The sequence below is a fragment of the Guyanagaster necrorhizus genome (genome assembly GCF_019112545.1).
Source record: "Guyanagaster necrorhizus MCA 3950 unplaced genomic scaffold BT62scaffold_7, whole genome shotgun sequence".
NCBI classification, from domain to species: Eukaryota; Fungi; Basidiomycota; class Agaricomycetes; order Agaricales; family Physalacriaceae; genus Guyanagaster; species Guyanagaster necrorhizus.
Window position 1 is genome coordinate 1,467,840 of NW_025064886.1, and position 13,006 is coordinate 1,480,845.

The 13,006-nt window shown below is 39.5% G+C and overlaps 1 protein-coding gene across 1 annotated transcript; it reads left to right on the forward strand.

Moving 5' to 3' along the window:
• Positions 1-3,424: 3,424 nt before the first annotated feature.
• On the forward strand, positions 3,425-3,976 carry BT62DRAFT_918356 (uncharacterized protein; the record flags this gene model as incomplete). Its single annotated transcript, XM_043184083.1, has 3 exons — positions 3,425-3,550; positions 3,634-3,840; positions 3,914-3,976. The coding sequence occupies 3 exons, from the start codon at positions 3,425-3,427 to the stop codon at positions 3,974-3,976; spliced, it is 396 nt and encodes a 131-aa protein (XP_043042330.1).
• Positions 3,977-13,006: the final 9,030 nt, after the last annotated feature.

The following is a 13,006-nucleotide window of genomic DNA, read 5'->3' on the forward strand; positions in this document are numbered from 1 at the left end:
ATACAGTCTATGTATTCTCAATTTTTGTAATTTTACATATCACTGCTCCACCCAAATGAGGTCCCTTCATCACCATAGACCCATATCTTGGTAGACATGATCACCAGGCTCTCTGACTACAATAGCTATGATGCCATCATCATCATAGTTGATTGATTCTCTAAGACAATCATCCTGATTGCCTGCTCAATAGAACTAACCTCTAATAAATAGGCAAAGATTCTACGAGATGAAGTCTATACCAAGTATGACATGCCACAGATCATCATTTCTGATAGGAGACCACAATTTGTCTCCAAATTCCTAGACAATCTGTATTGACTACTTAACATCAAACAGAATGCTTCCACAGTCTACTATCCACAAACCAATGGACAGACAGAATGAGCAAATCAAGAGGTGAAAAAATACCTCTGCTTCTTTATCAACTATTGACAGGATGACTGGGTTGAATGGCTGGCTCTTGCTGCCTTCTAATATAACAACCGAATTTACTCTATTATGAAGAAAACCCCATTCTTTGTGAATCACAGCTAACATCCAAACATTGCTCAGACTGCATGATATTGAACTACTATGTCTGCCTCCACTAACTTTGCTGCAACTATGACAGCAATCTATAATGAAACCAAAACAGCCTTTGAACAGATAGCAAAAACAATAAAGACTCAATATAACAAATATTGCCATATAATACACAAGTATTCAGTCAACAACAAAGTCTGGCTGGATACCACCAATCTCCACCTCCCATGACCAAAGCATAAACTTACTGATAAAAGAACTGGCTCATTTCCTATCCTAACTAAGGTTAACACATCAGCATATAAACTTCAGCTACCACCAATCTGGAAAATACACAATATCTTCAATGAGACATTGTTAACTCTATATATCGCACCAGCATTCTCCAACCAGAAACAGCCACTGCCTCCCTCTCTAGACCTAATCGATGACAAAGAGCATTATAAAATCAATCAAGTCTTAAACCATAAACTTCAAAAAATCAAAGCCAAAGGGAGAGGCATGACAACAACTGTTGATTATCTGGTCAGCTGGAAGAGTTACAGCCCAGAATCTAACCAGTGGATTAATGAAAAACTCATGAATGCTGATGATGCCATACATGACTACAAATTATCCCTAAATTAAGCTATCAGAATGATGGTTTTAAAGAGGAGGTAGTGTTATGATTTTTTTATTTCTTCTTTGATTTAATCCCTATTTATGCTTAGTCAGAGTGCTAAGACAGATGCTTAGGACCATGAGACAAGACTTAGTCATTACAACTGGCCAAGTCTGTCATTGTTTTTTGATGCAATAGCATTGCCTGATAATGCACAATCAATCTTTTATGTACAGTATCAATGCCCAAGGGCAATAGGCACAAAAGACTCAGCAATGCACAATTAGCAGTAGTATATTTAGATATGACTTGTACAGTATTTAAGACAGCTCACTCTCACTGGTAATCTTCAGCTTTGAGCTAAAGTTTATCTTCACATCATTCTACTCTTGAGCTGATTCATTTGGCCTTATGACACATTGATCAGATTACATATCAGTGAACTCAGCTGATTCTTCAAAGTGTGAGAGGATTAGGCTATTTATTATATGTAACTGTTTATATGATACTTGAGTCTAACAGAGACCTGCCAGCATTGCAAGCAGTCACTCACATGAGACCTCCAGAGCCAGCCAGCTCTGGCCTACACTCCAAGCCCTGAGGAGTTTCTCCTCAGGCCCTAGACCAGCCAAGATCTCAGTCTATCAATCTCTGCATGCCACTATACTATCAGCCTCTATCTCTACCTCATGACTCAGAACTATCTCATCCTACACTAGGTCAATCAGATGAGAGATCAGCAGAAAAGGAAAAGAGCCCATCTAGACATCATCTTTCTCTCCCACCCCTTGATAGTCATCTTCTTTCATGATCAATCTAAACAGTGCCAGCTCTATGCTAACAGACAATGAGAAGGAGCAGATGGCATGGCTGGCAGAAGAGTTTCAGAGGATGTGGGAGAAGACAATAGCAATGCTGCTGGACTTGATTAGCTGGAGAAAGAGAAAACTGGGATATCACTGGTTGACTTTTCCATAGGCCACTGAGAGAGAGGATATTTTTTATTACAGTGTCCAGATGATGGCAGTTTTCAATTTCAATCAGCTTTATCTCTATTGCTTATATTTAATGCCAAAACCATACTAATACAAATAGTATGATCCTGTGCATGCTGAACTAGTGTCTTATACCAAGATGCCAATGAACCTCTGGCAGAACAGCTTCTGCCTTCTTGCAGAGGCTGATCCTATGCCAAATCCATGAGACACTATTCCACCAGTTGCTCCACTGGTAAATATGCACAATGCTAAGCTGTGGATTCCAGATCTGATGGCTCTACCACCTTTGCTGCCTTTGTCAAGCAGGCCAAGTGGGAGATCAGCAGGAATACCTGCTGATTGAAGAAGTCTTTAGTCTCTTCCATAGAGACCAAACAAATAGCAACTATTGAGTCCATCTCAATAGCCAATAGGACAGATGAGAGATGAAGCTCTATGGATGAACACTCATTTTAAACACATTCAGGAATCTGCCCCCTTCAAGAGGCAGTATGAAGACCTGGACTGATTTCTGATTCAATGCAATATGTATTTCAAGATGCATATGGTCTCAATGTTTCTTGACTCACACAAGATTACTTTTGTGACTTCCTACTTTGAGGAGAAAGCACTGGACTGATAGGTCCTTAAATCACAGAAATATTGGTCAGCTTCCACCAGCCATCATCAATTTCCTATATGGGCAAGATTTGTGGGAGAACTGTAGGTCAAATTCACTGGCCCTGCAATTGAAGACATGCATCTCAAGAAGATGTATAAAATCTGTCAAGATACTTGCATCACCACTAAGTACTTTGTTGATCTTGAGAAAGAGACAAAGCTTGCTGGTGAAACCACTGACAAGATGAACAAAAGTCATTTGGTTAGAGCCCTGAAGATCAATGTGCTCCAGAAGCACATCAATATGATCAGCATAGTTGGCAAGTTCATGCCAATCAGATATAACAAGTGGAAGGAGAGAGTGCTTATTATGGACACCAAGTGGCAATACTGCATCTAAGAACTCTTTGAAGGTGTTAACTCTTTTTCTCACACAGCAGCTGAGAAGACAAAGGCTGCTGCTTCAGGATCCTCCAGATCCAAATCCACCAACTCAACAAGTTCAAGCAGCAATACCACCAGTGACAAGAAGACCACCACTAGCATCATGTTTGGTGGCCAGAGAAAACCCATGGACATCGACAAGCTGAAAAAGAAGGGAAAGAGCTTTGGTTGCAGAGAGAAAGGCTATCTCCACATGGACTGCTCTCAATGGGCAAAGCCAAAGTGAAGGACTGCCAACATTTAGCAGCTTCTCAAGATGATCTTGGAGATAGAAGAGAAGAAGGATGGCACCACAGAAAAGGAACCAATGGTGTCCACTTTCAAGATCAAAGAGGTAAAAGATCCTATGAGAAAGTATCTGGCTTGGCTTCTCTGTGAAAGAGTAAGCATTCTTGAGACACTAACAGTATTACAGACATTGTTTGAAGTTTTACTAATAAATATATATTGTTAGCTCTCTCTGAGATGCTGCAAGAGCCTAAAAAGCCACAACACACTCAAGTGCCAGACAAGTTGGCTGAACAGGATGAGAGATGCCCTAAGATTAGTATCAAAGAAGTCTCTGACAAAGAAAACAATATCTTCTTCCTCTGGAGCTATGCAGAGCCTCCCAAAGCCAAACCAGTAGTCCTGCCAGCCAAAAAAAGAGCACTCAGCTCTGACTCTAAAGATGTGAGCTGATCTCTTATGATCCAATCCAGTTGTAGACAAATCCAGATGGATCAAACTCTGGACTGCTAAATAGACACTTCAGTCTATTCATGATGCAAAGACTCTGAAGAAAAAAATAGCAAAACTCTGGGTCTAAACTCATCTCAGACACTAAATAGAGATAGACAAAAAGACTACTCTACTCTTCATCCAGCCCTCTTCAAGCTCTGACTACCTTGATTTACAGTTGGAATGGTTGCATAAGCTCAAATGTGCACCCCATCAAATCTGCAGCTGTCTTGGCTAAACCATGAATGTCAAGTATCAGATTGAGATACTGGACACTCATGAGACATTCACAGTCTTAGCCCTTCTGGACTCAGGCTGTATAACAAGCACTATCAATCAGCACTTTATTAATCAGCATGGTTTGAACACTCAGAAGGCAGCAGTTCCATCTCATATCTATAATGCAGATGGAACACAGAACAAAAACAGTGACATCACCAACTATATTGAGGTTGGACTCAAGATCAGTGAGCATAAAGAATGAATCAAGCTCGCTATGATGGATCTTGGCATTGTAGAGATGTTCCTGAGGTATGATTGGCTTAAGCACTATAACTCCATCATCAATTGGCAGGAAGAGACAATAGCATTGGTCAGATGCCTCTGCCAAAAGATGCTGTTTCATCTGCTGGATGACAATCTGAAGGAGCCATGGGTAACCAACTTGGAGGAGGAAGACTGAATGCTTTTTGTGGATGTAGAAGAAATGATCCATATTTGCACAATAGGGAGCAAAAGCAATAAGTTGGCTGCTAAGGCTAACCTTGCCAAGAGAGACAAAAGCTTCAATGATCTTGTTCCAAGTCAATACCAGGAGTTCCAAAATGTGTTCACAAAGGAGAACTTTGATAAACTTCCTCCAAGGAAGCTCTGGAATCACACAATCAAGCTAGTCCCCAATGTGAAGGCAAGCCTAGACTGTAAGGTCTATCAGCTTAGCCCAACCAAGCAGAAGGAACTCAACAAATTTCTTAACAAAAATCTGATCTCCAGCCAGATCCAAGCCTCAAAATCACCTATGGTATCACCTTTCTTTTTCATCAAAAAGAAGGATGGAAAACTCCATCTGATTCAAGACTACCAGAAACTCAACAAGATAATAGTCAAAAACCATTATCCCCTCTCTCTTATCACCAACCTGATAAACAAGCTTCAGAGAGTGAAATACTTTATCAAGCTGAATGTGCATTGGGGATACAACAATGTTCACATCAAAGAAGGAGACAAGTGAAAGACTATGTTCTGAACTAACTGCAGCCTGTTCAAACCACTCATCATGTTCTTTGGACTGATAAACTCTCCAGCCACTTTCCAGTGGATGATGAATGACATCTTCAAAGACCTCATCACTCATAGCAAGGTAACCATTTACTTTGATGATATTCTCATCTTCACCAAAGATTTGGCAGAGCACTGCAGGATTGTTCAAGAAGTCCTGCAAATTCTTAGGGAGCAGAAGCTTTTTCTTAAACTGGAAAAGTGCAAGTTTGAGGTACTCAAAACAGAGTACCTTGGAGTGATCATTAGCAAGGGGGCAGTCCAAATAGACCTATTCAAAGTCACTGGCATTATGGAATGGCTAGCACTAAGTAAAAAATCTGAACTCCAGTCATTTCTGGGGTTCATGAACTTCTATTGTTGCTTTATCTGCAACTATAGCAAAATCATGTGACTAATGACCACACTCATGGGAAAGAAACTGTGGAGCTGGAGACTGGCTCAGTTGGCAGCCTTCATGGCTGTTAAAGAAAATGTTCAGGATAGCATTGTCTGTTAAGCCCAAATTCCATATGACTATTAACATGTGATAAACTGACAGAACCTCACACTTCAGATTATACTGTCAGAGTTCACTTGATGTGATAATAGCTGGTGTTGTCAAGGTGTTGCAGATTGCTCAAGATAAAATAGTGAAAGAATAAACTTTAGCTCAAAGCTGAGGTACTACAGCAAGAGCTATACTACTTAAATACTAAGTCTTTATCATTCTAAGAATAAAACTACCTAATTGTTCATCCTTGAGCTGTAGAGCTCTTTGTCCAGTGTCACTAAGATACCTACAAAAGATAATTATCTGCTGTTGAGCTGTTACTGCTGTTACTGCTGCAGATGACAAAAGAGGTGCACTGCCATTAAACAGCAGCAATAACAACAGCACTGTAGGATCTGGGTTGAAATACTGACCAATCCTTCCATAGTCCTAAGCACTGGTTTAGGCACTCTAACTAAGCAGAAATAGAGAAAAAGAAAAGAAATCAGGAAAAATTGTAACACTGTCTTCACTATTCTAGACAATGACAATTTATTCTATGTGGAAGCAGATTCTAGTGAGGAGGCAATTAGTGCTGTTCTGTCTCAAAAATAGAATGACAAATAGTGTCTCATAGTATTTTTATCTAAGGTGCTCTCAGCAACAGAGTACAACTATAAAATCTACAACAAGGAGCTCCTTACTATTATACTCACACTGGAAGAATGGTGGCACTACCTTATGGGTGCTAAACTCAACTTTGAAATCTGAACAGATCACTAAAACCTCTAGTACTTCAAGAAGCTCCAGAAACTCAATTGCAGACAAGCACAGTGGATTACTGAACTCATGGAGTATCAATTTACTCTACACCACAAATTCAGGACAGCCAACAAGAAGACCAACCTGCTCAGCCAAAGAGCTGATCACAGCATGGGAGCAGATAACAATAAAGATGTTGTCCTGCTCAAGCCAGAGTTCTTCTGGACAATGACATTGCCAATAGAAGAAGAAGTTCATTGGAACATTTGAAATGCACTGAAAGAGATATGCTTATGAGACAGGGGTATCTAAGACTCACTCAATCATAAGCAAGAGATTTCAAAGCAAGACAGTCTTCTCATCTATGATGGAAGAGTCTATGTCCCATGAGACCATGTGCTCTGAGGGTGCATCATTTCAATGTCATATGATCATGTCATAGCTGGACATCCAGGTGTGGAAAAAATGAAGGAGCTTGTCCTTTGAGAATTCTGATGGCTAAAGATGAAGGGAGAAGTCAAGGCATACATTCATGGATGCCAAGATTATCAAAGAAACAAAACAGACATCTGGAAGCAGTGATATGCAGGCTACATGTCCAGCTCTATAATTTGCAAATTCTGCATAACACACTAAAATATACTAGTAACTGAGAATCATTAGCCAGTAGAGGACTATGGCTGAGGCTCCAAGCTGATAGTCATGCTAGTCACTAATACTAAGTCCAAATTGGACTTTGTAAAAATAACATGGCCTAAAGATAAAAATCCTAAGTCAGGTTTGAACTTAGAAAAGTTCTGCACCACATCTTGGAAAATACTAAGTCCAAGTTGGACTTAGAAATGGTATCTCAAATAAGGCCAATTCTACATGCCACTAAGACAAGCATATTCTAAGACAGCTAGAGGTATAATACCATAGCCAGTTGTGGAGTATTGAGTAGAGATAGCATCATCCAGAAGCAGTAAAAAGAGAGACCCAATGATCTGTGGCTAGCACTGTGAGTTTTGACTCAAATACCTAAGTCTAAATTTTCTAGATATCAGATGACCTAAAAGACTTAGAATTGAGAGGAATAGAGTGGATAGAACTGGTTGACTGAGCCTGACTGGGCCTGATCAATCAAGCTACTAAGAATAACTCAGAGGATTAAAACTCTGAGTAGACAGAAAGGAGTTAGGTACCCACAGGTGCTGTAGGCTTAAAATAAAGCTGTGCAGTGGCCAGGTGGGTCTGGGCAAGCCTAGGGGAGTCCAGGAGTGCCACCATTCCAGAATAATAGTGTGATTCTGCTTTAAACAGGAGAAATATTATTTTGAATGCTTTATTTATAAATTCTGTACCTGTTGTTAATGTATAAAAGAAGGGAATGGGAAGGAAATAGCAAGCAATCAACCCACCCCCACATTCAGACCTTTTAGCCCACTGTAGCTAGTCTCTGGGACAACAGATTTTGAGTTCTACTTCGACTTAGTGATTTATTTAAGTTGCTTTGTCACTTAGAGAGGATTGGATTGGAATAATAACTGTATTTTAGGTTTTGGATTAATTTGGGTTCCAAACTATAAGGGTTTTGGTGTCAGAATACAAGTTCTTTGGTTTTTAGAACCACTAGCCAGCCAAGAGTGCAGCTAGTCAAGCCTAAGTGCTTGATAGACTTAGTATTTGGATTTCAGAGTTTATTGAGTTTTAGAATATTCTAAGTTGATTTGAGGTGCAATTTGGCATTGATTCTAAGTCCTAATTATACTTAAACATTGCTATAAACTACTCTCATGAGTATCGCATCTTTGAAAGTAAGATAGAGTTGAATAACTGTCTTTATTGACTGTTTCTTTGATTTTACTTAAGACTGTAAGAGTGCTTCTATTGTACTCAAAACAACTGACCTCAACTGTATTTGGTGATTGTGTATTGAGTGGTTAGGTGTTGGTGCTTGAGAGTTCATTCCTCATTCACCTCTCTTAGTCATTTAGCTGTTGCCAAGCACATCAGTGGCAGGCACCACTTTATCTGAACTAAGTCTCCACTAGACTGTGGAAAATCATATCAGTTGATATGATAACAGATCTACCCAAGTCAAAAGGGTATAATTCTATTCTCATTATTATTGATTGCTTTTCCAAAATGATCATTTCAGTAGCCACAAGCAAGGACTTAACAGCAGAAGGATAGGCATGCATTCTTTACAATAAAGTTTTTGCCAAATATAGCATGATGCCAAAGAAAATCATCTTGAACTGAGACCCACAATTTGTGTCAGACTTCATAAAAGAATTATACAAGATGCTGGACATCAAAGAAAATCTGTCCATGGCCTATTACCCACAGACTGACAGACAAACTGAACAGGTCAATCAAGAGGTTGAAAAATATCTTCACCTTTTCATCAATTGGCATCAAGATGATTAGTCCAAATGATTGGCACTGGCCACCTTCTAACACAACAACCAGATGCACTTCTTGACAAGATATGCATCCTTCTGAATTATCACTGGCTGAAATGCCAATGTGCATCCAGTGCACACAACTCATAACTTAAGGCCAGCAACACCTAAATTTCTTTCAGATATGGACACTATTTACAAGATGGCCAAGAAGACCCTTATTAAAGCATCAGATACAATAAAATACACCTATGACAAAAAAAAGAGCACTGCAGAATGATACATAGCTGGTGACAAGATGTGGCTCAATGTCACAAATCTCTCTCTTCTCTGATCCAAGGAGAAGCTTGACATCAAGTGAGTCAGACCCTTCATGGTCAAAGAAAAAATTAGGGAATCAGCTTACCACCTTGGTCTTCCACCCACATAGAAGATCTATAATGTCTTCAATGAGTCTCTTCTGACCTGTTATCATCCACCTGCCTTCTCTAACCAGGAAGAACCCCTGCCCCTGCCATCTGACTTGATTAACAGCTAATATGAACAGAAAGTCAAGCATATACTCAATGACTGAATCATCTGCCACAGGAGAGAACTGCTGAAGACAGAGTACTTTGTCAAGTGAAGGAGTATACTGAACAAGAAGAATGAGTGGCTCAGGGTCAAAGACCTTGAGCATTGCAAGGAGCTGATCCAGGACTACCTAGACAGGAATGAACAAATTCTCTGTGCCCTCAAGAGGTGTTTCAATAAGTGGGACTATAAATGATATGTTCCATGCTGCTATATGCTGTGATGCTTTCTGATAGAGAAGAAGAAGCTTTACCAGTGAAAAGACACTGATTCCAAGGTAAATGACCACTTTTATGACCAGGAGTTCCCTCTGAATCATGACCATGACTGGAAGACCAACATCAATCTACACAGCAAGTAAGCAGTTGGGATGACTGCCTTAACTGAGGGGCATTGTTATGATCATGACCATTTCACACCTTCATGATCTTCACAGCATATGCTTTCCATGCTATTCCCATGCTGTTGTTATTCAACAACAGCACTCTGCAGTATAATATACCAACATTACTCTTTATTTCTTGTTTCATAGATGACTGTCATACAAATACCAAATGCTACATATATTTCTTACTGTGACACACAAATATCAGACACCTCTGGTACAACTATAGGTCTTACACTGCACTATTGTTACATATTATTAGACTCACTTATTTTATATATAAGGTAGCTCAGCTGTAGCCTTAAGCCCCAGCTTCAGACTAAAGTTTATTCTCTCAATACTCTTCTGATTGAACTCTCAGCATCACCTGACTTGATTGTCAAGCTCTAACTCACTGATAAGGCTCTCTTATGCTGATTGCCTGAATATGAAGCACAGCCTTAAGTTTAGTCTTGTTTATTATAGTTGGTCACTAACAGTCTAGAGTTTTAAGACTATATCAAGTTGAAAAAGTGGATCTTCAAGTGGCAGCTTTCTGGCAGCATTGTTCTTATCACTACTATCAGTCATATCTTTCTTCTTCATACTGAGCAAAAGCTCTGTTAGCTACTTCTACAGTGGCCTCCTGAGCAGCAGTGCTATTATTGTGACTTTGTCTTTCTGAGCTATGATGTTGGAGGCTCCCTCTTGTATCAAGCTGAGTGCAAAGCCTTCTGCTTGAGTTGATTCTGGCTATGAGACTCTTCTCCCAGAGCTCATGCAGCTTCTTATTGTTTGATCAGAGATCAGTGGCCTTATGACTACCATAGTCAGTGTGGACTGATGAGATGGGGCTTCCTACTAGCATAGTATAGAGTGAGTCATGCTTTGAGTTTGATGAAACACTTCAAGGTCTTGAAGCCACCTGAGAGGCATCAAGAGAGTTCTGAGTGTGATCTCTAACTCTAGACTCTCTTGGGACAGTGAAAGTGTTGAGAGAGGGCTCATCATTGAAAAAGTTGTCAGAGAGATCTTTGTTCTCATAGTTTGGGACTGGCAGCAGAATCCATGAGTTCTGAAAACTCATGAGATGATTGTTGCTGTTTCTGCTAATAGTTCTTTAAAGAGGGTAGGTGTGTCTCATTTCTTCTTGATTATCCTATGTACTTGAGCCACTAGGCTGAGCTTCTAGTATGGCTCCAATCTGAGGCTAGAAGGAAACTCAGATAGAGGGAGAGATATCATAGAAGAAGAAGTCAGGCATGATATTGCAAAGGATTTGCTATATTTGCTGAAATACTTGATAGTATCTGACTATTCAATCAGTTATTAATTGGCATCCTCAACAAAGCTAGATGATAGTGAGAAGTCCAAGTAGCATTCTAATAATGGAAGCTAGAAGTTTAAAAAAATCATCAGTAAGATTAGGGGTAGTAGTCTATATGAGTGATATTTGGTTTTCTTTGCACTTATTGTATATAAGAAAAGGAAAGCAGAAGCTTTAAGCTAATTGTTAGACTTAAGTCACATGTGATCAGAACATATGATAAACTAGCACTGTATTGTATTTGTACAGTCATACTAGAGTTTACTTGTTGTGCTCTGTTGACCAATATGCTTTAAGGCCTTTACAAGAAAGCTCAAGAGTGAAGTGATATAAATAAACTTTAGCTTGAAGCTAGAGTTATACCAGTGAGAGCTAGTCTACTTATATACTACTTATTGGTGGAGATAAATATACTACTTCTTATTGTACTGATCCAGATCCTTATACTCATTATCCTTGAGTATTATTACTATTTACAAAAAGCCATTGTGCATCATCAAAAGTTTATTACTATATTAGAGAACAATGACTGATTGGCTTGTTGTGATGACTAAGCCTCTCCCATGATCCTAAGTGCTGATCTAAATGCTCTGACTAAGCATAAATAGGGGTTAATCAAGTTAAAAAAATAGAAAAATCATAACAACTTGCAAATAACAACTTTAAGTAGAGAACAGTGAAAGTTCTCCATAGAAGGAGATGAAAAAGGCCCAGAGAGCATACCTCTGGCTATCAGGTCACCAAGTGAGTCATTGACAAATTGCTGGTACTCAAATGCTGAGGACAGATTGCAATAAGGTTGAATATGCTCATCATCTTCAAACCCAATGGAAGCATCATATTGAATTATGTGGAGGATGGTATGTACAAAAGCATGATTAGGATAATCCTATAAATAATGCTCCCATGCTTTATAAGAAAGAGAGAAAGAAATAGAAAGCAAGAAAGAATGATAGAAAAGATCATTGCAGCATGAGTTGGTGTTAGAATAAAGAGGAGGAGAATGCAGTGGAGAAAACAATGCTATATAAGAGAGCAAAGGAATGAAAGGAGGAGCTAAAGATAAATTATCCAATGATGAAGGTACTAAGAAAAGTGACTGCTGGCTGGAGTGAGCAGCACTATGTTGAAAGTGAGTCCTTCTCACCCTGCTAGTTTCTCAGGCTTTCTTCTTCCTCTTTTCTTTGGCACAAACTTTTTCTGAATGATCAGTAGAGTCACAATATTTACACACATATTTGCAGTCACAGGAGGAACCTCTAGAGCATTTCCCCTCATTTTATACAAAACAATGCTGCTCAGATTGCTTAGATCTGACAGCTTTTCTGTCAGATAATGAGGAGGTGGGTGCATGGACATGTGTAGCCAGATAATTTGTAATTAATTTCTGGCTAGCCAGTCTCCAGCCAGTGATATCATCATTTTCCATCTCATGATACTGGTGCTGATAATACTCAATGTGGTATAATAAGATGGTATTCCACTTATACTGCAATGACAGTAAAATCAAGTGATTAGCATAGTGATGAGAACTGTCCAATATCTGAAGACCATAATCTGGATGACCACAGAAAGCATTCAAGAAAGAACTTATGTGAAGGTGTCACAGCAGGAATGAACTGAGGGATTACAGCAGGGGATGAGAGGGGTTGCATGGGTAATGCAGATGTGACTTGTTGTGTAAGTTGTGAGATAATCTGCTGGACTTAAGCAAATGTAAAGAGCAGAAGCAAGGATTCTGATGGTGCTGTAGATGTCACCAGAGGAGAATTCTACAGAGGCACTGGGCTGGGCACAGATGCAGAGTCAGGTTGTGCACTAGAAGTCAACATGGTATAGCTAGTGTCCACAAAGGATGGAGTACTGTTTCTAGAAAGCAGAGAGGTATGAGAAGCTTGACATAAACTGAAGTCATGATCTGCAATCAGCAGGCAAGGATACAAGCCAAAGTCTGC